This window comes from Manis pentadactyla, chromosome 2 (genome assembly GCF_030020395.1).
Source record: "Manis pentadactyla isolate mManPen7 chromosome 2, mManPen7.hap1, whole genome shotgun sequence".
Taxonomy (NCBI): domain Eukaryota; kingdom Metazoa; phylum Chordata; class Mammalia; order Pholidota; family Manidae; genus Manis; species Manis pentadactyla.
In genome coordinates, this window is record NC_080020.1 from 65,145,238 (window position 1) to 65,170,998 (window position 25,761).

Sequence of the window (25,761 nt, forward strand, 5' to 3'; positions counted from 1 at the left end):
CTTGCAGTAACTGATAAACCTGGGTCCTTACTATTTCTCTGCCAGCTTTGCATTATCACTACCCTATAAGTATCTCAATAGCCTTGAGGAAAATTCAAGACAGTCTGGTCCTGGAGGTGAAAGAAACAATTATTTGGGAACTGTCTGCCATTGTGTGTTATATTTCTTAAAATAGTACAAAGAGTAGCTTGTGTTTTTATGTCTTATTAGATTTAATTACCCTTTGGAAGGATCTGAAGCACTGGAATAGTCTACAGGTACAGTCTTTTTTAGTCAGGATTACAAGTACAACTCACCAGGGATTTTCCCATCTACAAAGGCAAAGGCATTAAATAATACATTTCCCAGAGAATACAAGCAGGGTCAGGTGGTTCTGTCAAAGGAGGGAGGATTCTAGCAGGATGCAATCCCCATCTTGAGGAATACTGAACACAAGCAAGGAGAACTGATTCCTGAACCAGGAGACACACACTGGTGACACTCTAAACCAGAGTCATCACACCCACCAGATGAGTCAGTACAGAAAGAGGATGATGGAATTTGGGCTTGTTTTTATTTGAAGAACAGGTTTGGAAAGGGTTATTTATCATCTCACTGACTTGCAACTAGGCGCCGAGTAGGAAGGGTAGGGTACAGACCGGGTTGATGTAAAAAAAAAACTGGCTTCCATGTTAGAGACAAAAGGTCAGGGACTTCTTGATAGATATATTTAGATATAGAAATAGGACTTGTGATAGGGAACATGGTTTTGCCTGTCTTCACTCAAAAGCACTGGTGGTGGTGTAGCGAAGGAAGGAGACCCTTTCTTGGAGGGCCTTTTTATTTGCCCTATGAGTTAATCCAATACCAGCTCCCTTTGTGCTCTCCAACCAAAACTCTGCTTCATTCAGGATTACAAATATTCTTTTTTATAGCCTCTTCTTGCAAAGAGAATGGATCTGTGTACAAGCCTTGGAATTGTTAAGCATCAGTGAGTGACTTAAAATTATCAACCCTCTTTATGTCACAGTGCCTGCCTTAGTGAACAAACACTGTTGGCTCAAATATTAAACAGAATCCTAGACAGCTGCTTGTCAAGGCACATTAAAAGTAGTCACCCTAGGTTATTATGCTATTGTTAAAGTGTCCCTCCTACTCACTTCAAGTGAAGTCTGGATTTAAGAAGCTTTGTAGTGTCTACCCAGTCCAGACCTTTGCCTTTACTTACCTCATTATCATTATCCAGGAGGTGTCTGTAGTCAGGAGGGATGGTGTCATCTCTTTCTCCCAGCTTGTCTCTATGTTCAGCTTTAGCTCTTTCCTATAAACATTCAACAGACATAATATTTATTTCCTCTTTACAGAGAATACATTCTAAAACAGAACATTCGGCGTTTGTACTTTTCTAAGGCAAAACATACAGTCTATTTTGATTTTTTAAGCAATAAAAAATGGATGACTTCAACAGATGTAATGAAAAAAAGTAAACCCCCATGCTTCTGTATGTCACTCCACATCTGTGAATTTTCTATCTGTAATTTAAATGGAAATAAATGACTAAATAATCATGGTCAGGAGTCATTTAAGGAGATAAAACCCGTGGGTATAAAACACCTTTTTATGTGAATTTCACTGTGCCTTGGCATTTAGAGAGGGAATATTTACAACTCTGACTCTTCATAAGCAGCCCTGAAGGACCAGGCCAAGTAGCAAATCTGATGGCTGTGCTGCAGGTGAGGAAGGGTCTGCTGCTGAGTTAGCAGCGCCTGCCTCCCAGCAGCCTCGCCCCGGAGGGGCTCAGCTGGTCTCTCCTCTCTTCTCTGCAGGTTTAGTGACACTCACTTCCCACCCCTGGGTAGTGTACAGATTTTAGTTTTCTGAATCACTAATTTTATTTTTCAAATATAGATAGAATCCCCATCAATAGTCCCAAACAATGAGAGGGCATTTAAGAGAATCCTTAGGTCTTGATCCTAACTTTGGGACACTGATTTGGCTGGTCAGTTACTTCCCGGTTCCAAGCTAACCAGATGGTTAAGTACATATTGTCAGGCATGAATTAGCACATACACCTTGCATGAGGTAGGCAGTGAGAGCCTCGCACACACACCTCGGCACAGTGTGACCACTAGCACAACTCTCTTCCCAAGAGTTTGCATGTGGAGCGCAGGGCAGGGGCGCTGCTACTCTGTGCACAGAGCATGTTGCCCAAATGCACGTGTGTATACCATCCCTGATGTCCTGACTACCAGATAAAACCAGGAAAAGTTAATGTGGGAAGAGGATAAAATCAACCCAGCAGAGCTGTGCTTTTCCATCATGAAGTCTCACAAACAGGCTGCTTGCCTGACACCTGGGCCACAGCAGAGTCCTCGCTGACGACATAGGGAAACGCAGCAGACCACAGGTAGGAAAAAATGAGACAGGTTATCCAACCATCTGCTATCTCCAAAGTCAGACGTGGTTTTTTGGTTCCCTTTATGTGGAGGGTGGGGGGTTTTTGCTATAAGAATCTCAAATTTTCGCTTTACCTTGACTTTATCCTCTACTGGTTTGTCATCATCTGGCTCAGGCTGCCTCTGCCCTAGAGTGTCAGCAAGCTGATCCAGGGCATCGTCAAGTTCTTTGCTGTCACTCTGCTAAAAAGTAAATCTCAATTAGTCGCTGATTAGCCCAATCAGGTCATCTGTTGAAGTGTGGCCCCAACAGTGCCACTGCGAGTTCCAGGGCGAAGGGCGGGTGGGTGGGAGGCCCCGGCCCCGCAGTCCCTGCGTGGTGCTCTCTCTCCTGCTCTTTCCCTCTTGGCATTTTCCCGTACCCGCCTACCCTAGTCTTCCAAGAAAACAGGCCTCTCCTAAAAAGATGGGGCTCCTGGCCTGATTCACTGGAAAATATGTTTTACGATGCTTTCAGTGTAACACTACTGGTGACAGTCTAATGTCCCCAGCAAAGAGAATGCACATGAATTATGACAGCTTAGTTTAACTTTCTGATTCTCAAGAGTATTTATTTAAATAGAGCTTTATATGTAGGTTTTAGCACTGTCTTCAAATAAAAATTAAATGAAACTGCATTATCTGATAGGGAAAGTGATGGGACATTTTAAAACATATTTGTGAAGACATAAAGGCTATTGACTGGGGTGTTTATAATGGCCTCGGTCAGGGCAGAGCCTCCGGCATGAGTGTTAAGGGGGAAGTGTAGCGGCAGCCTCGGTTATGAGGGAGCCTGCCTTTCTGTTGCACCAGGACCTTCATCACTGGGGGTATATGCAACACACTTGCCACGGCATTTTTCTGGTTTTAAGTGCTTCGTTAGAGCCCAGGATTGTAGCTGTTAATGGTGAGGCTGCCCAAAGTGGGTCTGGGATTTGTCACTGGGCCTTTGCCGGTCTTCAGATGATCCTGAGGTTGACCCAAAAGGATGAGAAGTCGTTCAGAATCTCAGACTCCAGCACTAAGTAAGCTTTGATGCTACATCAAAATGAAAGGAAACAAAGCTGACTTCACTACAGCTACTTCATCTCCATCTAGCAAAAGAGGTGCTTGTTCTCCACCAAAGGAGATGGGGTCTGGTTTAGGGGAACCTCTTTATCCTTTGATGTGCTGTGGTCTCCTTGATAATGTCTAATTTGGTACTGCACAGAAAATTAATCAAGGAAGTCTGGGAAATCTTTGGTCCTACAGTCTTGCCTCAGAACCTGTAAATAATTAAAACAATATTGATGCTGAAGTTTTTCTACGGCTGGCATCAAAATGACAAAGTTTTGCTGGTGTGAATGGGAAGAAAATACTACTATTCCATGACAGGTTTGTGAACTAGGGAGAAGCTCAAACACCCAGAAATTTCATAATATACAATCAAGTTGAAATAATAGGTAGTAGTTATAGTGTGTGCCTGGAAAAATGTAAAGAAGGAGAAAATATCAGGAAAGCCAAACTTTTTTAAATCGAGTAATTCTAATATATATATACAATTCACATTGCACTTTAAATTCTAATAAAGCAAAAATAATACTAAGCTCCTTGACTATGTGTAAAATGCTTTCATATACATCACTTCATTTAATCATTCCTGATATTCTCTGTCATCTCCATAAATCGCCAGTCTTCTCTCTTCGGAGATAAGGTGCTTGATCTTCCTAACAGTTTTATTTTCATTTATTCTAAGCAGGGAGGCCTATTTTCTTTCCTGCTGTTGCAAAAACGTATTTTATAAGGTGTTGCTTACTGGAGTATCCGGGGTTAGTGGGCTTGCAGAGTGGGTGGCTGGAACTGGGGTTTGGGAAACCACTTCAGACACAACAGCAGAGACTTTAGCATCTTCAAACTTCTTTTGTTAAAAAAAAAAGAGAGATCTTTATAAGTAATACAATGTATACAAAATTATGCCCACTATGCCACCACTGAACTACAGCTCTTAATAAAGCTTTATGAGTGTCTTTTCCAAATGTACATATAGGAACATAATCTAAAAGCAATTTTTATTCTATGTCCTACTCCACTGTAGTAGTTTCCTATTTCCTATTCGTATCTATTATTCTAAATGTTGTTCAGTAACCTAATGACTTATTGTTTCCTGGTTTGTTTCACAGTTTTTGACAAACACTTGTTTGCAGTTTTTCAGCTCTTTCTTTGTAACTGGTTGCTCTGAATAAGTTCTAGAAGTGGTTCTTTTTATGGTGCTGGCTGTATGCTGCCAAACTACCCTGTCCAAAGCTGCAGGAAATCCATGCTGCTAAAAGCAGTGAGCACACGTGTCTGTTTCCCGTGGCCTCATCTTCCTAAATTAGATACTTACCACACATTTTAAATTCTGATAATATATGAGGTACAGTGATGTACTACTGTTGCTTTAATACTTGGTATACAGTGTGAAGTTTTAGTTTTAGTTTTTTCTTTGGTTAAATATACTTCCAGAATATTTCTAAAATAATTTCTTCTTTTGAAAAAAATATACTAAATCTGCCTTTTATGTTCAGGATTTTTTTTCCCCATTACCTATAGATTTGCTTTTTGAATCAGAACCGTATTTTAAAATCATGATTATATAATAAATTCTAGTGTTTAGTTGGGTTAATTTTCCCTAAAAATACTGAAAATTGCTTTTCAGTATTTTTTCATGTTCTTATCATTTATTTTTCAAATATATTTTAGTATAATTTTGAGTTATACAAAGCCACTTTAATAGAAACTAGCTTATAAAAGAAAAGAATGACAATTATGACTGGTTAAGACATTTAATCAAACTGTCTTAGATGTACGGGTTTTAATTTCATGTTCTTATTTTTCTATTCATGTCTTCTGTTCTGGTTTTCTTTACATGTCCGACATCTCATACTAGCTTAATAATGAATATTTGATTCTTGAAATTAAGTAGATATTCTAACACATTAAGGGATTGTCTACTTTTTTAAAGGCTTTTATTTGAAATGTAAGTAAGATTTGAAATATTTATGTGGACATATTTGATACTCTGATGCTATAATTGATTTTCCTGCTAGTGAATGAAATCATTAATTTATGACAATGGTAAGTAATTACTTTAGTAATTTTATATTCTATTTGTTAAAAATCATACATCTATAGATTAAGTGACTTTGTTGGTAATGCTATATTAATCTAGTTTTAAGATTAAGACCATCATTACTTGTAGAAGCAACTTTGTTGGCCATCTTTTTGAGGACATATTTATGTTACATGCAAACTACCTGGTGTTAAACATATATATGAGCCCATTTTAAATTTCTAGTGGAAGGAAAGTTTGAGAATAGTTCTAATCTCTTCAGTTTTTCTCTTGCTGTGAATTGTGTTTTGTATTTAAAAAATTCCTTAGAGAATATTGCACAGAATGTTTCTTATTAAATCAGTTATTCTCTTGCATTGATTGCATCTTTCTCAGTTTAAAATTAAATTTTTACTTGTAAGATTTCTTCCCCCAGCAATGTTTTATAAAAAGACATTCTTAGAAAACCAACTGTTGGCTTTGAACTACTAATAATTTAGTTGATTCTTACACTGATTATTGTTCCTATTTTAAAATTTGTTTTATTTCTAAGATTTTTGTTTTCTCCTTTTCATTTGTCTCCTATAAAATTTTAGTTATTTCAAAAGAAACAACTGTTGGCCAGTTAGCTTTCAGGCTGCTATTTTCATTTCCCACTACACTTCTGGTACTTTCTTTTGGGAGGTTACTTTGTAATAGCTTATTTAAATTTGAAATTTAAAATCTAATAATCATTTGGCTAAGTGTCTCTCTTTTTTTTTCTATTATTGATGAAGGCATTTATGACAATAAATGTATCTCATTAATACTGCTTTGGTTGCTTATCAAAGATTTTGATTTGTAATGTCTTATCCTTGATTTTTTAAAATAGTCTAGTCTGAATTCCTGACAAGTACTAGTGAAATATTTTTTAATTTCTCTCATTAAATAAAATTTGTTCTATTTTATTGTGAAAAAAAGAATATGGTATACACTTAGCCACTCTTGCACATTAGTTACTATCCAGCATGTGATACTTTTCCTCTAAAGTTCTTGGGACTTATCCCTAAATAATTTTCTACCTTGACCATTTGATTTTACATAATTGGTTATTTCTAGTTTATTAACTGTGCTATTGACATTAACAAATTTTATCCTTTGCTGATTATTAAGTTTCTGAGAGTAGGATTTTTAAAAATTTGTTTTAAAAAAACATTTAAAAATGGTTGCTTCATCTCTAACATTTCACTGCTGTACATCTTCTGGGGGGCAGGGTGGGTCGGGGGAGACATAAAAACTCAACTGGAACATTTTGTTTGGTTTCCTAAAAGGAAAAAAAAACCCCTGACTATTGTAATAATAATAAAGCCAGGACGAGGAAGGGCATCAAGGCATTGGTTCCTCTGCTCTTCATCACTGTGACAAGGCATGGTGCTCTCACAGGGGTGTAGTGAGGAGCACGCACTGGTTAGTTACCTTTCTTTGGAGGGTTTATTGGTTCATTGAGAGCAAAACTCCAGGCAACTCCAAGGAATCATTGTTTGTTCTAGCTGTCACTCTTTCTGTCTACGTCTCAATGGATATAAATATATTTTCATGTCATTTTCCACATAGAAACCCTGTTAACAACCCAGACCCCATAACAAAAAGGTTCTGCAGTTATGTAAGTTTGGGAACTGCAGTGGACTACAATGTATGTTAGCATACAAAAACCCTGAAAATCCTACAGTTGAGAAACCTGCTTACCACCACCCAACATTTCCCCACCTTTCTAGTAAAAGAATTCCCTTCAAAGACTGATAGAGTCCATATGGAGCTAAGTTTCCCAGGAGGCACTTTGGAAAATGATAAATTGTAGAAATATCAACAGGTCTGAGAAATAATTTTGGATAAAATCAGTTTTAAATTCCCTTTTCATAGATAGACTTGATAGAGTACATGCTCACTGGTCAATTTGTTACACTGTTGAAAACATCTACTGTGCTAGGACAGTATTTCATCATGTAACACATTCTTAATGGCTACAGTGGTTTGGGGGCCATTAATTTTGTGATTTTTTCCTCAGCTCCCAAGTCAGATTCCCAGTCACAAGTCCCATTTATTTCTGCTACCCTAAAAGTAAGGAAATAAAACAAGTTTCAGACTTACAAGAGATGAACTGTTTTGGGGACTGGTGAAGTCTTTAGAGAAAGCATCAAGAAGGACGTCTTCACTCAAGGGCTGCAAGAACATGAAACATATCAATAAATACCACTTCATTTGTCTCCTCTCCAAATGAGGTCACTATTTATATGATGATCAGCAATTAAAAAGAAAGCTATGCCCTTTCCGATTTGCCATTGGGGCTAAATGAGAAAAATGTACTCAACACACTGGTTTGCTTACCAGAAGTGATTCCTTGGGCTCTTTTGGCAGGAGTGGTTTTCCATCTTTATCCTAGCCAGGGAGAGAGAAACACGTCATTGAATCACTTCACATTTATCCTCCGTTGGAACCCTTGTAAACATTATGAGGTTGACAGGTTACACCTGATGCTCCTGTGCACCAGGAACTAGATTCATCATTTCAGGAGACAGGTTCCCTGACTGGAGAATATGTTCTAATAGAGTTCATGTCAACAAAGAGCTCACATATGCAGGCACTCTTTAGGCCCTGGGGGCTGCAAAATGGACTGGGTGTGGCTCGTGACCTCAGAAGCCCACAAACCAGCAACGGGAGACAAATGTGAACAGTTAACACAGGATGGCACGTGGTGTGATGAGGCTTAGAGGACACGGTGGGAGCACGGGAGGAGATGAGGCCCCCACCTGCCTGGGGGGCTTTGCAGAAGCTCCCTCGGAAAAACTGGTTAACTCTACAGGCAACACATCCTGTAGCAAGTGCTGGGCAAGCCACAGAACCTAGGATACAGAATGTTCCTGCCCATCAGAGCTCATCCCTTGGGTAGGATGCTCTGAAACTTAGGGTTTAGATGATGCCAAACACCAAATACCTCTAAGTGTCACTGCTGATTAACAGGACCAAACCAGTAAAGTACTTGGGCTCTTTAGTAACAGTATATTTATAAATAAACGGTAAATCCTACTTACCCAAATGCACAAAAATAAATAAGCACAGGGTTCTCTCTCTATATATGTACATATACTTTCTCTCCTGATTAAAAATAAAAAACCTTGGCCAGTTTATTTAAAATTCAAGGAAGTGCAATGGTTTAGAGTGTCACCAGCTTCCCTGTTGACTGACGTGAACTCTACCCCATTTCCCATCTCCTTTGCAGGTTTCCTTCACATTATGATCATTCTTCAGTTAGGAGGGAAAAAGAACTTGGGTTTGTTTTCTACCATCCCTTAGCTGTATGGGCAACAAACTTCCCAGTTGACACATGGGACCCTGAAGGGCATCTTTGTTTCACACTCAAACTGAAGTTACACTGTGTCTGGAAGCGGAGCTTGTGGTTCACTCTCAGAGAGGAGAGCCTCACTAAAGAGGCTTGAGGTGAACATAGTTGATACATGACAATATAGGATTTAAACAAAAGATTGAGCCAGCACCTGAAAATATTATAACATATTTAATTTGTAAAATATAAAACCTTATTTTAGGCCTAGATAAGAAGCCCATGTCATCTTTTAATAATGTAAGTTATCAAGTAATTACTAATATGGGACATCAACAAGTTAAGAGGAAGAGGAAACTACAGAATGAAGTCAGGGAAAGCTAATCAACTGCTTTCTTAAAAGCTTCTACTAAAACTCAGAATGGGAGAAAGAAAGTAATCAACCTCTTACTCAGAAGACAGTTACCTGCACCTGACCAGCCTTTATACCAAATCGGTGGGGGGGGAGGACAGCTGTGACGGGACACGTGGCCCTAAGTAGCTTTCTAAGAGCCTTGCAAAGCAGCTTACAAATAAGCCCAAATTAATAGAAAAGCTATGCTTTTGACTGAATTGTCAAATGCAGAAAGAAAGCAGAATAAAGGTATCCAGAATAATTAACTTTTACGTCTTTGCCAAATGAATGAATGGTGCACATGGTTGAGTAACAGAAGTTATCGATTTGATTTTCCTGAATTGTTAATGAAGTTTAGTTGAATATCCTCTGAAATAGAGCATGTTTTGAAGATCACTGACATTTGTCCTACTGTTCATGCATCTGTCCCTGTTCAAGTGGCTGTACTTAAACCACAAGATTCATAGTGCGGGTCACCCCCCGTGCACTTGTCCTGTATAATCTGGACAAAGTAAACAGGTCAACTAACCTCTCTACTCTATGTTAAACAGGCTCTCTTACTTTTTCAATTTGTATCTAAGAGTTACAAATTTCTCCTTATAGGAAATTATTGTTCCTCATTTTAGTTTTCTTATCTCTATAAAGGTTTCCTAAGCTTTTTTTATTTCTGATAATGTAACAAACCACATACTAGATGGAAAAAATTAGGTAGCTTAAACATTAGCCTTCTTTCACTAGAGGGAGGAATGAAAGGCCATTTAGGAATATTTTAGCTTTGTAGTTGGTATGCTAACAGGGAATTAATGGACTGATACTCTTTGGTGTTTGAAATATTAAGAAACAGTATCTTTATGTTCCAGGTCTCTCCATGTCCCTTCTTTATGTATATGAAATCAATACATATTAAAATAAAAAAGACCTCAGCCTGTTTACCTTGACTTCTTCTAATCTATAATCAGGAGGAATTGTTTCTTCTTTCTCACCAAGTTTCTCACGATCCTCTTCTTTGGCTTTCTCCTGAATAAAAATTATACCATTTTCATTGTTGATACATCTTTTCCCCATAAAGGATGTGTAAGTGACTACATTTGAGTTAAGTACATTTGTTGTTAGGTTAGAACTCAGTACCCTCATCTTTGACACTATCCTGGTACAGGAGGCTCAGACACCACCAGGAAGCCCGCTGGGTTAAAAGGCAGTCACGAGAGGAGTAAGCGGCTGCCACCTCTCTCCTGAGTCTGCAGCCATTGGAACACAGGTGGGCAGGTAAGACGCAGAGAACCCTGATACATGCGTGCCCTGAAACACTGCAGCAGACGCAGGTTTGGCTTATTACACAGGGTATGCGCAGGAATGGAGAAAAGCAGCTGGTCATGTGTTGTGGGAAATATTTTTTTTAAATGACTAACTTATTTGTGGAGTAGCGTGATGAATGATAGACATTCTGGAAGTACCTGAGCTGCCATTACCTTGACTTTATCCTCCACAGGCTTTCCATCTTCCGGATCTGCTTCCTTTTTCCCCAGGCTACCAGCCAAGGCCTCTATAGCATCGTCCGGCGCCGGGCCCTTGTGAAAGCACATTAGTGGGTGAACTAAGTATGTGGCTAATCACTCCTTTTAAAAGAAACTCCATCAACCAATTCAGAAGGGCATAACCTTATTTTAGGCCTGGATAAAAAACCCATGTCATCTTTTAATAATGTGAATTATCAATTCAATTAGAATTTATGTTTAAAAAACCTAAAATGTTAAAAAAATAAGAGTAAGTTTCTTATTGATACATTAGTATATGCAACATATATTGATGCTGAGAAACTTACACTGTCTAACCTGGCATTTTGGTTTGGAAATAAGTAAGACAATGGAATAGATATACCACAGAGAGGCTGAAAGCTAGGAGAGAAAAAAGTAGTGGTTCTTGGTGATGCCCTAGAGCTGGCACAGGGAAGATTTTCAGAAAGGCCCACCAGAGGACATTCTTCCCAATGTTCTGCTGTTTTACTTGAGAAATAGTCTGGCCCGTGTTGGAGGTGGTGGCTCAGGCTGAGCCTCTACTGGGACACAGAAGCTTGTGATCTCCATGTGGCTTCACTGGGCAAAGTGGATTCACGCTGATTCAGGAGACTGCCTGTGACCGACTAACCTGAGTGGCGCAAGAGAACCATCTACCATCTACCTGTGGTCCAGCTGCTCAACATGAAATGTGCTCCTTACGATGTAATGAGCCATGCTGGTATTTAAAATGAAACTAGATGAATATGGAACATAAATGGTGTAAAGGGAAAATAATGGAGAAAGTATGTTTGGGCTAAAAGATAGGACTGGATCTGGCTTTTTCCAAACCACAGGTCATGATCCATAAATTAGTGGCTTATGAAATCAATTTAATAGTTCGTGGTCAGGATTTTTTCTATAAGGAAAGACCAGAATAGAAAACAATGTGTCATACATAACAAGGATACATACCGTTTATTAAACTGGTTTCTAGTGTATGGGTGCTGACTTGCAATACCAATTGCAATGAATTGCTTATAGTTGGTCTTGGTGAAAAGTGTGAAAGCCCCTGAAACTGTCTGAAAGTTTATGCTTATTACAAATGTCTATGACCTCACATAAAGTACATATTTGAATTTCAGAGTAATGTCTTTCTGTTTTATCGGCTTAGCCATCATTGTAAAAGAAAAGTTATTTTTCTGCTAAGCTGCATTGCAAAAGGTTAAGACGGCCAATGTGGAAAATGAACCTGAGTGGAAAGTGATTTGTCGCCATCTAGTGGTTAAACACTGCATACTTTTATTCCCAGGGGTAACAAAAAACCCCTGGTCTAACTAACCTCTTTGGGATTGTATCCAAAGTGCGAGAGCTGCAGAGGTGCCAATGCCTTAACACACCAATCTGAGCTGCTAACTGATCCGAGATAGTGTGCACTTCACTTCTGTTTTCTCCTACTCTGCTGTAGAAGTTTTGGAAACTATTACTTCCCAAGCCTGTGAGCTCTGGTTTAATCAGTAAGTGAAAGAGAAAAGCTAGGAGACACCACAATCTTAAGAACTAAGGAAACTGGAAATAAGACTAAGGACTGAAATGTCTGCTTCTGTAGTACCTCATGTTGTCAGATTCAAAGTTAGAAGTTACATCTCTGGACTTCAATAAATTTTATTTTTATACAGACAAGAGCCACACAGGGCACACATTCATCTTTCTCTGGTCTGTTTCTTTGCACACTAGTCCTCAAGCCTCTCCTGAGTCCTTGGACCTTTACCACACTCCACAGCTATCCTTCCTGGCTCCCACGGGTGTCACAATCCCAGAAACGCCCACTGACTTTGGTGAGGGTAACCAGACTTGCTGAAGGGGCCCAGGAGAGGTCATCAGAGAATGGAAAAGCAAGACCTGTTTCTTTTCTGCTCACTGAACATGCAACGCTTGACTCTCTATGGTCAGGGCAGAGCTGGAAAGGAACTACCCGAGCCCTCTCATGCCCTGGCAGCCACACTTGACATGAGAGGTAGATGACACGCGTTTAGGTCACGAGAGTTCTGCCCTAGAATGCTGGCTGTTGTCTGTGATTCTAGTCACTGCCTCTGTGCCTACTTCCTTCAGTAGTCTTTCCCCAGATCTTCTCCTCCTCCCCTATTTGTTATCACTGTGGCCTGAGCATACCCTGAGACCTCGAAAGAAAGAAGAAAAAAGAGATTAAGTCCTGTGTAAGGCAGGAAGGAGAGCCTGGACTTTGGGGAAATTTGCTGTTGCACTGAGTCGTCCCCTGGAAGAAACCTCTTCAGGGCAATCAGGGCACCTGATCTACACTTTCCCTCAAGGGCCCCCTTCCCCAAGCAGCTAAATCATGCACCCAAGCACACCACATGCTTCACAACCGTGTGCCAGCCTGCCTGGCTCACAGTCCTCCCCAGGACAACAGTGTTCTTCCCACTTGTCAGTGTGACCATGCCCATCCCCTGCAGGCCTCTCCTAATTTCTCCCAGAGAGGGGGCTCTCCCTCACCCATGTTTCCATGCCCCGTTTCCACTTGAGAATGATCAAATTGTATTGTAAGCTGGAGATCTGGCCCATATCCACACTAAACTCTAAGATAGCCGAGAGCAGGGGCCGATCTTTCAACTCAGCCGAGGCTCTGAGAGGGGGAAGCGGATGGCTCAAGGTTAACTCAAAGCCTCATTTCCCTCATCTACATCTGTAATAGAGATGATCAGAACAGACTGCATAGTGCCCTTGTGAAAATTTAATGAGAAGATATTGCAAATCATCTAGAACAAGTTAGCTATTCAGAGTGTAGATTCAGTACGTCTAGTAATGCAACACAGTAGTTCCATCAGCTGTTACTGAGTCAGATTCTGTCTGCTCATAGATACAAAACCCAATGAATTGCAAAGGAAACAAAAAGTCTACTAGCTAAATGTCATACTTAATACAAAATTAAAAAGTGAGAGAGAAAAGAAAGGAAGGAAAGGGGAATGAACTGAGCCCATCTGTGCTCCCTTTGGTTGGACGTGGGGATGGACAGTCAGGATGGTCCTGGAGCAGATCACTCCACCAGCGGCCAACAAAGGTAACTCGGGCTACTTGTGCAGCTCTCATTAGGCTTGGAAGAATTCCCAGTAGCCGAGGAACTAGAAAGAATTTCAGATGGCTAAAGAAAAACACAGCTTGCCGCAGTTTATTAAATCTAGCTTGAGTTTCTACCACACCCCTGAAGCCTGAAGAGCAGTAGATACTATAATTATGTAAGATTTTATTTTTATCCAAAGAAGATAATATAACGGTAATACACAGCAGAAAGAACCTGGCAGGAAAACCAGTATTTTCTCAAGACTCAGTGCTCGGGGGGTCACTCACCACGGCAGGTGGCTTGGGGGGTGCCGACTGTACACTACACATGGAGGTCCGAGGCACAGGCTCCTGCACAGGGGTCATGGTGGTGGCCTCAGATTCCTGTGGAAAGCAGATACAATGAAGAATTTTGCGAAATATCTGGCTAGCAAGACTGAACAATAACGGACCAACAACACCGCGGTATTTATGCTGTGAGCATTTTTCTCAAATGCCTAAGGACTGATGAATAGGAAGCCAAGGCATGTGACACCTGCTATCATTATTTCAACTTGGGTTTACCTCTAGGCTTATACAGGTCACTTAGCCTCTCTGAGACTCAGTTTCCACATCTGTAAAGTGAGAATAGTGATGGTGCCTACATTTCAAGGGTTGATATTGGGCCTTAGAGATAAAACATGAAATGTTTTGCATCATACTGGGGAACACAGTAAATTCAATAAATTTTAACAGCTAGTACTATTATTTAAATTATTTTTCATATGATATACAATAATAACATACCAATTGTATAATGCAATATACTTTTTGTAAGTACAGTTGACCCTTGAACAACACGGGGTTAGGGATGCTGATACCTCACAGTCAAAAATCCCCACATAACTTTTGACTGCTTCCAAACTTCACCACGTCCACACAAAACATGTCATATATATTTATGCACTGTATTCTTACAATACAGCAAGCTACAGAAAATGTTTTTCAAATTGTCTCAAATCTCCAAAATATTTTCCAATATACCTTTTGAAAAAACACATGGGTAAATGGGACCATGCAGTTAAACTTGTGTTGTCCAAGGGCCAACTGAACATCATTTTTATATATTTGTTCAAGAGCACCTTGTAAATTGTAAATAGCTATGTACGAGTGTAAGGTTAGTAATAATATTCTGGGGGTTCTCAAAGTGTGGGCCCTGGACCAGCAGCCTCTGCATTACCAGGGAATGTGTTAGAAATGCAAATTCTTAGGCCCACTCCAATGTACTGAATCAGAAATCGTGGAGGCAGCACCCACAATCTGTGTTTTAACAAACCCTCAGGTAATACTTAACGCACGCTCAAGTATGAGAACCACTGTGCTATGTTATTTTATCACTAAAGCATAAAATTTCGAACAAATTGCTTTTTATCCAAATATTTATAAAAGCTTATCCTACATGCAAGGGGCTCAGTAGATGATCACTCACGGTATAATCCCTTCTTTCAAGGAACTTATCATCTATTTAATACTCTATATAAATGTCAGTGGTGAAGACCAATACAACTAAAACACTGTCACAAATGCCTTAACAGAAATACATAACAAAAGGACAGACCCCCTTGACATGTTGTTTTCTACTTAATAAGGACTGGAAGGGAGGTGAGGTTTGGAAAGGGAGAAGAGGGAGACAAGGGCCTATTTTAGCAGAGCTTTCAAGGGATGACAAAGATTTTAGATGAGTTAGAATTAAGGATGGTCATATGGTCATAGTGATGGGGAACCCACCTCGGCAGGACAGGAAACGGGGGCCAGAATACATTAGCAGGCACTTGTATTTTGTAGGAATGGGAAGCTCCTGAGGGTTGGAGCAGGGGAATGATGCGACCACAAACATGAGAAAGAGCAATTTTGCTGCATACACGGGAAGAAATGAAGTGAGACTGAGGAAGAGGCCACTGCCACCATGGGGTGGGTGCTGATGACGACCTCCTGAGGTCAGTTACAGAGGCAGGAATAAAAAGGGAAGCATGGGTGTGAATACTTTCCTAAAAGACTAATTATAGGACTTAAATCGCAAGCATACCAATCACATCCAGAAAAAGACAAGACGAAAACTGCGTGTCAAAAAAGATGGCTTAATGGGCCTTTTTATCAACTACTTCCTGCTACAACAGTTTTGGTCTCACATTAAGATTACAGAAAAACATAAACATAAATATAAACTACACACATATTTTTAGAAACATACTTTGGTTTTTTTAATTGGCTTGGATTGTTTTTCTTTATATTTAGATGGGTCCAAATCCTCTGAAAGTTCATCAATGAGTTCTGATTCACTCAGGGGCTGCAATATAACAAATATAACAGTGTATATTATGAAATGACTGTATTTATTTTGTTAAAAAGTAGTTTTCATAGGTGATTTTCTACTGGTTAGTTAACACATATTAGAATCTAAAACCAAAAGCTAATTTATATGGGGTTATTTTTCCTCCATCAATGTAAGATAAATGTCATAAAACAAATAAGGAATACTAGACTCCTCCACAAAAATGTTCAATGGGTTTATTTAGTCAAAGTTTTTCTGATACTTCGATTTCAGAAGAATTTTGTTGATAAAATTGCCTGTTCTTTCCAGTGAATATCTGTATAATTTTTTCTTAGGTGATTGTTTACCTTATTTCCTAATGACTTCCATCTGAATAAGTCAAAGGAAACATAGTCATAAACTCCTTTCCTATGACTATGTGGGATTTTGGGCAGGAATGTTCTGTTATCCCTAGGCCTTCAGGTAAAGGGTATTATTCTTTTAGAGCATGTGGATATTTTAACTAATAGCAGAATCTGTGACAGAATGGCATGGGATGCAGAAGCCGGGCCCACTGCTGCGCAGCATGAGTTTGAATCCTGGCCTGGCTATTTTTCAGCTGTGCAGTCTTGGGCTACTCATATGATCCTTCTGCCTGTGCACTTCCTAACCTGTAAAATGGGAATAATAATAATAATGCCTTCTCATTCAGTGAGGACTCAAGAAGAGACCATACAAAAGGCATCTAATACAGTGCCAGCCACACAGTAAGTGATTAATAAATACTGCTGCTTAGTATTATTGTAATGGGTTTACTATGCCAGTTGATACCAACTTCAGTAAAGGCAGTACAGAATCATGAGAGTATTTCATGCTGTGATTAAAATCAAACTCAAGTTCTAACAATCTTGAAGGGCCCTCTTGACATCAGCTCCTTATGTTCAATGAACATAACCTAGAAACTTATGACAGTCCAGTAATAATTAAACAATCATTAAAATATGTGAAATAGAGTTGAGCTAGGAGTCAAGTGTCACTATTGAAGTTCCCTCTCCTTAATTGCAGGTTGGCACAGGAGTGTCCACAGTGTGATCCTATCTGTCAAAATTGTGCTTTACACTTCTCCTGTTTAAGTATCAGACAAAACTTATTTCCAAACCTTGGATTTTTCCTCTGGCTCTGGCAGTAGTGGTTTTCCATCTTTATCCTACAAATGAAACAAAAAACTCACTGAAAATGAAAAAGAAAGTTTTGCTTACATGTCCCACTAAGTTTGTTTTAGGGAATTCTAGGATATGAGGGGAGAGCTTACTTTCTTTCTTATATTTGAGTGAATTTGTATTTCAGATTTATTTTACAAAGTATCAGAATAAGCGGTTGAACTGTAAAAATCACAAGACCAAATGTTACCTAATATAATGCACATTGCTTTTCTTTAAAAGTTACTGAATAAAAATTTTTCCATTTATTGGATAGGGTAATGGAATTTTTTTAAAAAAAGTTATTTGGCAAGACAGGTACAGCCACATTAATGAAGGTTTAAAAAAAGTCTCAATTGTCCCACCCAGAGTGAAGAGATAGGTCTTATTCCTACAATACTGTTTTGGTTTTTTGGATATGAGGTTTCACAATTTGGAGTATTTGTAAAAATGAGAAACTTCCATCCCATATATAAGCATATAGAAGAATCAATTATTTTCCATTATGTGTGTATTACTTCTAAGATAAATTACAAATACAATTGTGGGAGTTAGTCCACTATCCTCACTTAAAACCAAACCAACAACAATAAAACCACCTTAGCTGAGGGTACTGGCAAATAGTTGTACATTGGTATCTACCACCTAGATCATCCATGATGCTTTTATTCACATAACAGTTAGAAAAAAAATTATTCGCGAATAGTTTTTCTTGCTTTTTAAGGTTAAGGATCTCTGTCAAGCACTGTTGCCAACTGAAACACCTGAAATTGTGGGAACTTTAATAACTACATGGTCTATATTTAGGAAATTGCCCTGTAAGCATCCAACTATAGAGAGTACAGAAGAAGGGTTCAAGGTTTTCAGAGGTAATATTTGAACCGGGACAGAGATGTCCTCAAGCATCATGGGGAATGGCAGGACAAAGCATGATGTGGAGGCAGGAGGAGGTGCTGCAGGTATGCACCATGGCTAACAATGTACCGTGGCAGGTTTTAATCTGTACTCCGATGGGACTGTCTCTTCATCCTCACCACACTTCCTCAGCTTCTCTTCTTTGGTTTTTGCCTGACCAAAGTGGAGAGAGAGAGAAAAAAATTGAATAATACATGTAAAATAAGATGATATCATTTTATGTAGCTCATGGGTGTTGTAGGACAGACCGAATCAGATAAATGTGCACGTGCTTTGCAAAATACAAAGCACAAGTCATGGTGAGCTGCTGGCCATGAAGAAGGTGGTGTAGAGTGATGGAAAGACAGCATGGCCAGGGACCCTGGGGGGTGCCTCTGCTCTGCTCTCGGGTGCTCTATGACCTCAGGGAGCCTCTCAGTCTTTTTTGTCTCAGTTTCTTTAGCTGTAAAATGGGGCTACTAGTAATTTTTACCTAACTCACTGACTGGTAAGGATCACCATAGAAAAGTAAATAAAATGCCCTTGAGGACAGTTAAGTACAGTGTATAAGTTAGTTGTAATTTTTTAGCAGTCCTCACCTGTCTTACTCAGTGAGGCAGTTATCTAAGGGGGAGAAAACAACTGATTCTCAAGAGTGCAAAACACAGTTCAGAAATGGGAGAAGCATGTCATCACAAATCCATGGGTGATCCATGATTGGTTTCATGCTTTTAAAAGGACTCCCTTCAGTAACACAAGGAGTTCACTTTGCTGGGTTACTGAACGTGAACAACCAAAAGCGTTAGAAATAAAAGTATTGTTCTGTAGTAGATCCCTGGCTTTTAAGATAACATCTGCATTTTAGCTTACTGGTGAGTAATGCAAAGTTCCATGATAGGTAATAATTTGTACTTATATCAAGGCACAGATTTCAATCACAAACCAAGGAGCTCGTGGGCACAAAGGGGGACATCACTTAGCAAATTCCAGCTCAATCCACTGCTTCCACCTACAGCTCAGCCTCAAATTGTGGCATTCCATTGAAAGATCAGTTGATTAACTTAAAATATACTTATTAAACCCTTTTAGTGAACCAGGCACTCTTCCAGGCTTTAGAATTACAATTTTATTGTTCTATAGAATAACTCTCATTAAGGCATGGAAGTCTTTTTTTTTTTAAGATTTCCAGTTATATTCTACTGCAGCGTATAGAAGAAGTCCTATTACGTATTGGTACTCCCCAGTTCAGAGATTTGTGAGGTCTCCACCTGTAACTGTCTGTGTGAAAGTCAAGGGTCACTGACCTGCCCATTACACTCGGGCTTGTGCACAATGACAGTTACATACACAGCTACAGCCTTTCCATTCCTTTTTGATCTTTATATTCTTTAAATGCCTCTACTTCAGGGATTGAAAACAAGTATCTACAGAATTGAAGTAGCACTAGACTGGGTAACTACACATAGAAATAGGTGTGTGTGTGTGTGTGTGTGTGTGTGTGAATAATGAGGTCTCATCATAGAATATTTTATGCTATGACACATTATAACAATGACAAGTAGCACGGACCTCATCTCTGAAGCACATGTGGTCTTCCCACAGAGAGCTCTCTAGCACGGAGTGAAATGGAGTGGCCGTGGACTCCCACAGGATATCCACCTTTGTGCACCTTATCACATCAACAGATCACCCAGAATGTAATGAATTCACCATCAGCTACTAGAAAAGCAGCTTAAGAACCCAGAGGACTGGAAGATCATCTTAGGGAATTTTTACACTTTGTACATAATCAAAAAAGGAAAGCTAGTGGAAAAGAAATTAGAAAGTAGTAGAAAGAGTAGAAAAGAAAAGTTCTTCTTGTTACAATTTTAGGACTTTACAGCTGTTAAGGTTTTCTAGAGGAAATTTAACACATTTATATGTATTCCAAAACTAGTTACTCAAACTGCTTAAAAGTTGTCTTTATATAACTTTTATTTTACATCTATTTATCTGATTTTAGGTACTCAAGACTCTTTTTGTCTTAGGATTTTAGGTTCACTCCATCCCTCCCCAAAGTACTGTCTTATTAAATCACCCTAATTATCTGTAAAACGCCTGAGGCAAAAGTGCAGTTGGCCCCACTGCCACATCGCCTTCCAGTGGGGGGACCACAACTGCACTTGGTCTGACACCCCCAGGGTTCAGCCAGGACCACCCTTTCCTTGAGATGGTTCTTCTATCTGGCAGCTCTGAGTAATGTGCATCTTGCACTGTTAAGTTTTAATGAAGGTTTCCTTTCTTCTTGATACATTACTTGGTTCTGGAGAACAAGAACGGCTTCCCCGGGTCCCTTGTATTCGCCTTCACAAAGGCTGTCAGGCCACGCTGTGTCTGGTGAGCCCTCAAAGAAAGTCCACGATGGGAACTGGCCCATTTTGGACCAGGGCAGTCCCAGACTCTGAGAGTTGCTGGGAGTTGGTGAGTCTCACCTCCCCCAGTGACTCAGAACAGGAAGTGACAGCAGAGGTGGCATTGTGACAGGGACACATGTCAGCTCCCCTCCCTGAGCTGGGGTGATGCTCTGGGGGGGCCCCAGGCTGCCTTTCCGCTTCCTCACTACACTGCCTGGTTGGAAATGCCCCCAGGGTACATTTTCCTTTCCTGCCCTTTTTCCCCCAAAGGGCTGTGTTGAAAAATTATTTAAAAATTATAATTTAATATTAGAACCTCTCCTCCACCAAATGCTTGCTTAGGCTCAGAAGGCTTGTTAAATAAAGTCTTAGAGTGTGGTGGGATAGACACTACCCAGTTTCACACTGTAAACATGCAGAAACTCCAGTTACAAATTGTTGCTTGATTTTATCCTAATTTGAAACAATATTTTCAATGTCTGTCCCCATAGTTTTTTTTTAAAAGAAGGATCTCCCCACCCCATCTACAGCCATCTCCCTCTCTCCTTACACAGACAGCCACCCAGAACCTTTCTGAAAATATAAATTTCCAATGTTTACAAGAGCAGACAAACCTATTCCTCCCCAGGCCACTGCTCCGGCATTATCTTGTTTAGTCAGGTGTCAGTTAAGCTTTGGCAAAGGAGATTAGTGCTCATTTTAAATATTAAAATTCTAGATGGTTTATAAGACAAACACTCAAATATCCCTTGAGTTACCAACTACCCAGCAATAAAGATCTAAGGTAACCAGATTCTGAAAGTAAGGCAGAATGGAGAGAAGTTCATTATCAATCTCCAATAAAATAAAGGTTAAGAATTCTAAAAATGTGTAACTCATTGACTTTCATAAGCTGCAGACTGACATTTTGTACATGAACTCCAAGCCAGTACCTCATCGACTTCCTTAATGTTGCTGAGGTCCAGCTCAGGTTCCGGCTCCCGGCTGCCCAGAGAGGCTGAAAGAGCCTCAAGCGCTTGGTCACTCATTGTATCCTGTTCAAAAGGAAAAAATTCTGTATATTAAAAAAGAGAACATTTCAGCCCCAAAAGTCCATCCACTTCTTCATGAAATACAAATTTTGAATTTATAAAATGAATCGTGGATTGGGGAAGGACTTTAGGAAGGTGTTTTTATTTGAAACCTAGCAAAAGACAGAAAGAAAAAAAGAACTTACCAGTGAGTGAAAATTAGGGCTAAGACATTTCTACACTAAGTATTCCCAGGGGCACGCTTCACCCGTTATTTAGCTAGCTAGAAACAGAACTACAATAATTACATTATAAAATACCCATACCAAATAAAATCTTCAAGCAGTAAAAAACACTACCCTGTTTTTCTTTTTCTAAAATGTGTCTAAAAATGACCTTTGACAACCCTGGTCCTTTAGCAAACCAGCTAAGCCAGGAGCAGGGAAACTTGATGTGGCCCGGCTGCTGCCTCTCTGCAGGCACAGTAGCTGAGGCTGTAGCAACTGCCCTGACAGGGTGTGGTGCTCTCACTGATCCGCCAGCCAGCCAGATAAAAATAAACTGTCCACTCCAGGAGGGGAGAGGCAGAGCAGATCCGCCAGAAACTGCTCCATGTATTATCTGGTCTGCTTGCAGATGGGACCCACGTCCTCATCCAGCTCAGAGCTGCAGGACCACCTTTTAGGATTCTGGGGAATTAAGTCAGAGGTTATTAGGGTTAAGTAAGGTGACAGAAGCAGTTAAAGCATCCCTCTAGTGATTCACAGGGCTCAACTCCTTTAGGAAATCAAGCTGAAGATTTTAGGTTCCAAGAGAACAGGATCTCTGGTGTTCTGCCCTTCTGTTGTATTGCAAATGGTGAAAAAGCTTGTTTCACAACCAAGAAAACTGTGCTAAAATCACCTACAATCACTTGCAGAAACATTCAAAGTCTGCTTGGAGGTGATCAATACGACGCTGATGGGTTCTACTACTCTACACAGACTGGAGGGAGCAAAGATGCTCCTCGTCATGTGTAATGCACTACTGGGATTGTCCTGAATTAGCTAGGCTCAGGAAAGCAACTGCTGTCAGAGAGCGTGGTTATTTTCAAAGAAGTGATCATTTATACCTCCTCCACCTTTCTTTTCTTCTCTTGGGGTGGAGCAGCGGTTTTAATTACCGTGGCTGACTGAGCTTTTAAAACCTCTCCTGTGGATTTCTGAGAAAAAAAAATACAAAAGATTAGGCTTATAGGTGAAGGAAATATGAGTGTAAACCAGAACTAGAAAGTTGTCGTTGTTTTAAAGTTTGAGGCAGTTTCTAACACGTCCCCACTAATTATACTGAACACAATACCTCTCTCTGAGTCTCCTTTCCACCAGCGGCAGGAGAGCTGCAGGTAAAGTCAGATGACAAGGCATCTATGGCCTCACTGGGCCCCATGGGTTTCTAAATAAATAGGCACCGGAATGGGTTACATGAGAATCATTCAAGTGAAAGATCAGATTACAAAGCCAGCAAATGAAGAACATTACTTTTGCAATTTCTTTACTACGAGAGCAGGTATGCTCATGACATAACTCTGAGGAAAGTATCTGTCTGCCAGGGAATGGGTGCTCAATATGATTTCCATTTCCATCTTCTAAGTGTATTACATGTTAAGATAGTCTCATTCTATTTCATTAACATTCATTTTATCCTAAATCCTCCTTGGCTCCATTCTTCTTCCCCTCCCACTACATATGAAACCAGCCTCCATGCCCACCTCCTCCTTCTGCACAGATGGCACCTTCATCTGATTAGAGATTCGTTTAGCCATATCCCCAAGTATGGAAATGATGGCCTTAAGCCCCCAAAGATATAAAAAATGTTAATTTGGATCTTAGAAGACATTTATGCAAACTTACTGAAGTGTCTGGAGGAGGCCCTGTGACTCCTTCTTTTTTCTGAAACAAATATTAATTTGATAATGTTGAGAAGGAAAAATTAATCCTTACAATTGGCAAAATGTACTGCTCAGTGAGTGTTATGGATTGAATGTCCTCTCTGAGTTCAGACTGTTGAAATCCTAACCCCCAGCACCTCAGAATGTGACTGTACTTAGAGATAGGGCCTCAAAAAAGGCAATTAAGGTTAAATGAGCACATTAGGATGGGCCCTAGTCCAATATGACTGGTTTCCTTATAAGAGGGGGAAGGAAATATGGACACATGCAGAGAGGGAAGATGATGTAAAGAAACAACAGAGGGAGATGGGCACCGACAAACCAAGGAGAGAGGCTGGAACAGACCCCTCCCTGGCAGCCCTCACGAGGACCCGACCCCGCCCACCTTGACTCCTGCCTTCTAGCGTCCGCACTGTGAGACAATACGTTTCTGTGGGTGAGGCCTTCTAGTCTGTGGGCCTCTGTCCTGGCAGCACTAGCTGACTAGTGCAGTGAGCATCACAGTAATGCAATTTTATATGCCTCATTATATTTTCTAAATTAAAAAAAAATCTGAATATATTGATGTGATAAAGATAGTAAAGTAAAAGTAAATGATTAACTTACAGCCAAAAGTTCCCTGTACTTTGGAGGAATTGTGACTTCTCTTTTACCCAATTCCTCTATGTAGGTAGAAGTCATTGGATCCTGGAAAAAAGTCACACACAGAGAGATATACAATTAATTACTGAGAATGTTATATGAATACTGTGAAACCAAAGTACTATTCCATTATTAATTTATGGAACTGCTGAAATGAAAGTCTTTAAGAAGCCAACTTCACACAACTCTGAAATTTTAAATTTATACAAATATTTGAAAAGTATTCACAAGTTATTTAATTAGCATACCCCATATGTAATGCTAGAAAAGTCAAACCACTATAGTAAATTTGATTCCTATATTAAAACACATTTCATTTTAAAATGCTTTCCATTGTCTGTTTTCAATACATAGAAAAGTACAGTTAATCATCATGAACTTTTATATAACCCATCAGATCTGTAATTCTTTCTTACGTAATTTCTAAGAAAAAAATCAGAGGGTGATGTCTCCTGTTTATTAGCTTTTTCCAATCCCAATCCCCTTCCTTGTTCACCAGAGATAATCATCATCCTGAACTTTACCATATCCACCCACTAAAGTTGAGTGTATTTTAAAACAATTATTCCACATGTAGGTATCCACAAACAATATACAGCATTACTCTGCATATTTTCAAATGTTATATAAAAGGTATCATATTCTAGATATCATTATGTGTTATTTTTATTCAAAATCATGTTTTTCTAATGATCCATTTTAATCACTGGAAAGTACTCCATTATATTGTCTTATCTCCTAGTGAACAAAATTGTTTCCAAATATTTGGCTTGTTCTTATAACTCCTTGTGCACATGGGCAAGGGAATCTCTCTAGATGTGGAAATGCTGGTTGAAGGTTATGTGCATTTTTAACATCTATGAGCTCTTGGTGAGTTGTCAGACTTTTATTTATACTTTTACCAATATGGTAATTGTAATGTGCTCTTGCTTGATGTTTTATCATCATTCTCCTAATTTCTAGGGAGACTTTCATTTTACTTGTTCATTGGCCAATCAAGTTTTATCCTTATTTTCAACTGGGTTGCCTTTTTCTCGTTTTTCAAAATACTGCATAAATTCTAAAAACAAATCCTTTGTTATGTCGTTGCAAGTATATTCTTCCAGTCTATGTCATGTCACTTTTTAAAAATATCAAGGAACATATATGCTTTTTAGGAATAGGGATGAACCAAGGGTGGTATACAGAAATCAAAATAATTGAAATCATTGGACTTAAATCTCAAGGACAGGAAAGATTTTGTGACTCAACAGGATGAGCACCAGTCTCAGCACAACGATCAACAAATGTCTGCTGGATCAATGTAATAGTACAGCTACCACAGGACAAACCGTTTCCATCTCAACACTAATTTTTTGTTGCTATTATTGATCCTGAGATGATACTGTTTCTCGCCAAGCAACAGGACAAAAGATGTTCTTTCGTGCATCATGACCATGACTTTACTGCTCTTCTACCCAGTAAGCAGGAGTCTTTAGAGATACAAGATCACATACCCAAACCTCAGGTCCAGTGTATGTTGTGCTTTCTTCTTCGGTTCCCTCAGGCTCTCCTAAAGTGTCTATTAAGTCATCCAAAGCAGTGTCCATGCCTGACTGGAAAAGAAAGAGCAGACATTTAAATGCTGTTTGTTATACATAT

The 25,761-nt window shown here is 39.5% G+C and overlaps 1 protein-coding gene across 19 annotated transcripts in view; it reads right to left on the bottom strand.

The window, feature by feature from the left end:
- The window catches only part of CAST (calpastatin), a 128,621-nt gene that overhangs the window by 21,661 nt on the left and 81,199 nt on the right, over positions 1 to 25,761 (bottom strand). For 11 of the 19 annotated variants that reach the window (XM_057493172.1, XM_057493164.1, XM_036925743.2 and 8 more), the window contains 17 exons: positions 25,617 to 25,715; positions 24,085 to 24,165; positions 23,441 to 23,479; positions 22,890 to 22,982; positions 22,663 to 22,752; positions 21,474 to 21,575; positions 18,239 to 18,322; positions 17,215 to 17,262; positions 15,996 to 16,091; positions 14,054 to 14,149; positions 10,664 to 10,762; positions 10,128 to 10,211; positions 7,849 to 7,899; positions 7,612 to 7,683; positions 4,210 to 4,311; positions 2,511 to 2,618; positions 1,208 to 1,300 (listed from right to left, as the gene is read on the bottom strand). In XM_057493172.1, the coding sequence (XP_057349155.1) occupies positions 1,208 to 1,300; positions 2,511 to 2,618; positions 4,210 to 4,311; positions 7,612 to 7,683; positions 7,849 to 7,899; positions 10,128 to 10,211; positions 10,664 to 10,762; positions 14,054 to 14,149; positions 15,996 to 16,091; positions 17,215 to 17,262; positions 18,239 to 18,322; positions 21,474 to 21,575; positions 22,663 to 22,752; positions 22,890 to 22,982; positions 23,441 to 23,479; positions 24,085 to 24,165; positions 25,617 to 25,715 (1,437 nt within the window). Of the gene's footprint in view, positions 1 to 1,207; positions 1,301 to 2,510; positions 2,619 to 4,209; positions 4,312 to 7,611; positions 7,684 to 7,848; positions 7,900 to 10,127; positions 10,212 to 10,663; positions 10,763 to 14,053; positions 14,150 to 15,995; positions 16,092 to 17,214; positions 17,263 to 18,238; positions 18,323 to 21,473; positions 21,576 to 22,662; positions 22,753 to 22,889; positions 22,983 to 23,440; positions 23,480 to 24,080; positions 24,166 to 25,616; positions 25,716 to 25,761 lie in introns of all 19 variants that reach the window. The other 8 variants (XM_057493141.1, XM_057493197.1, XM_057493140.1 and 5 more) reach the window with 7 other exon arrangements.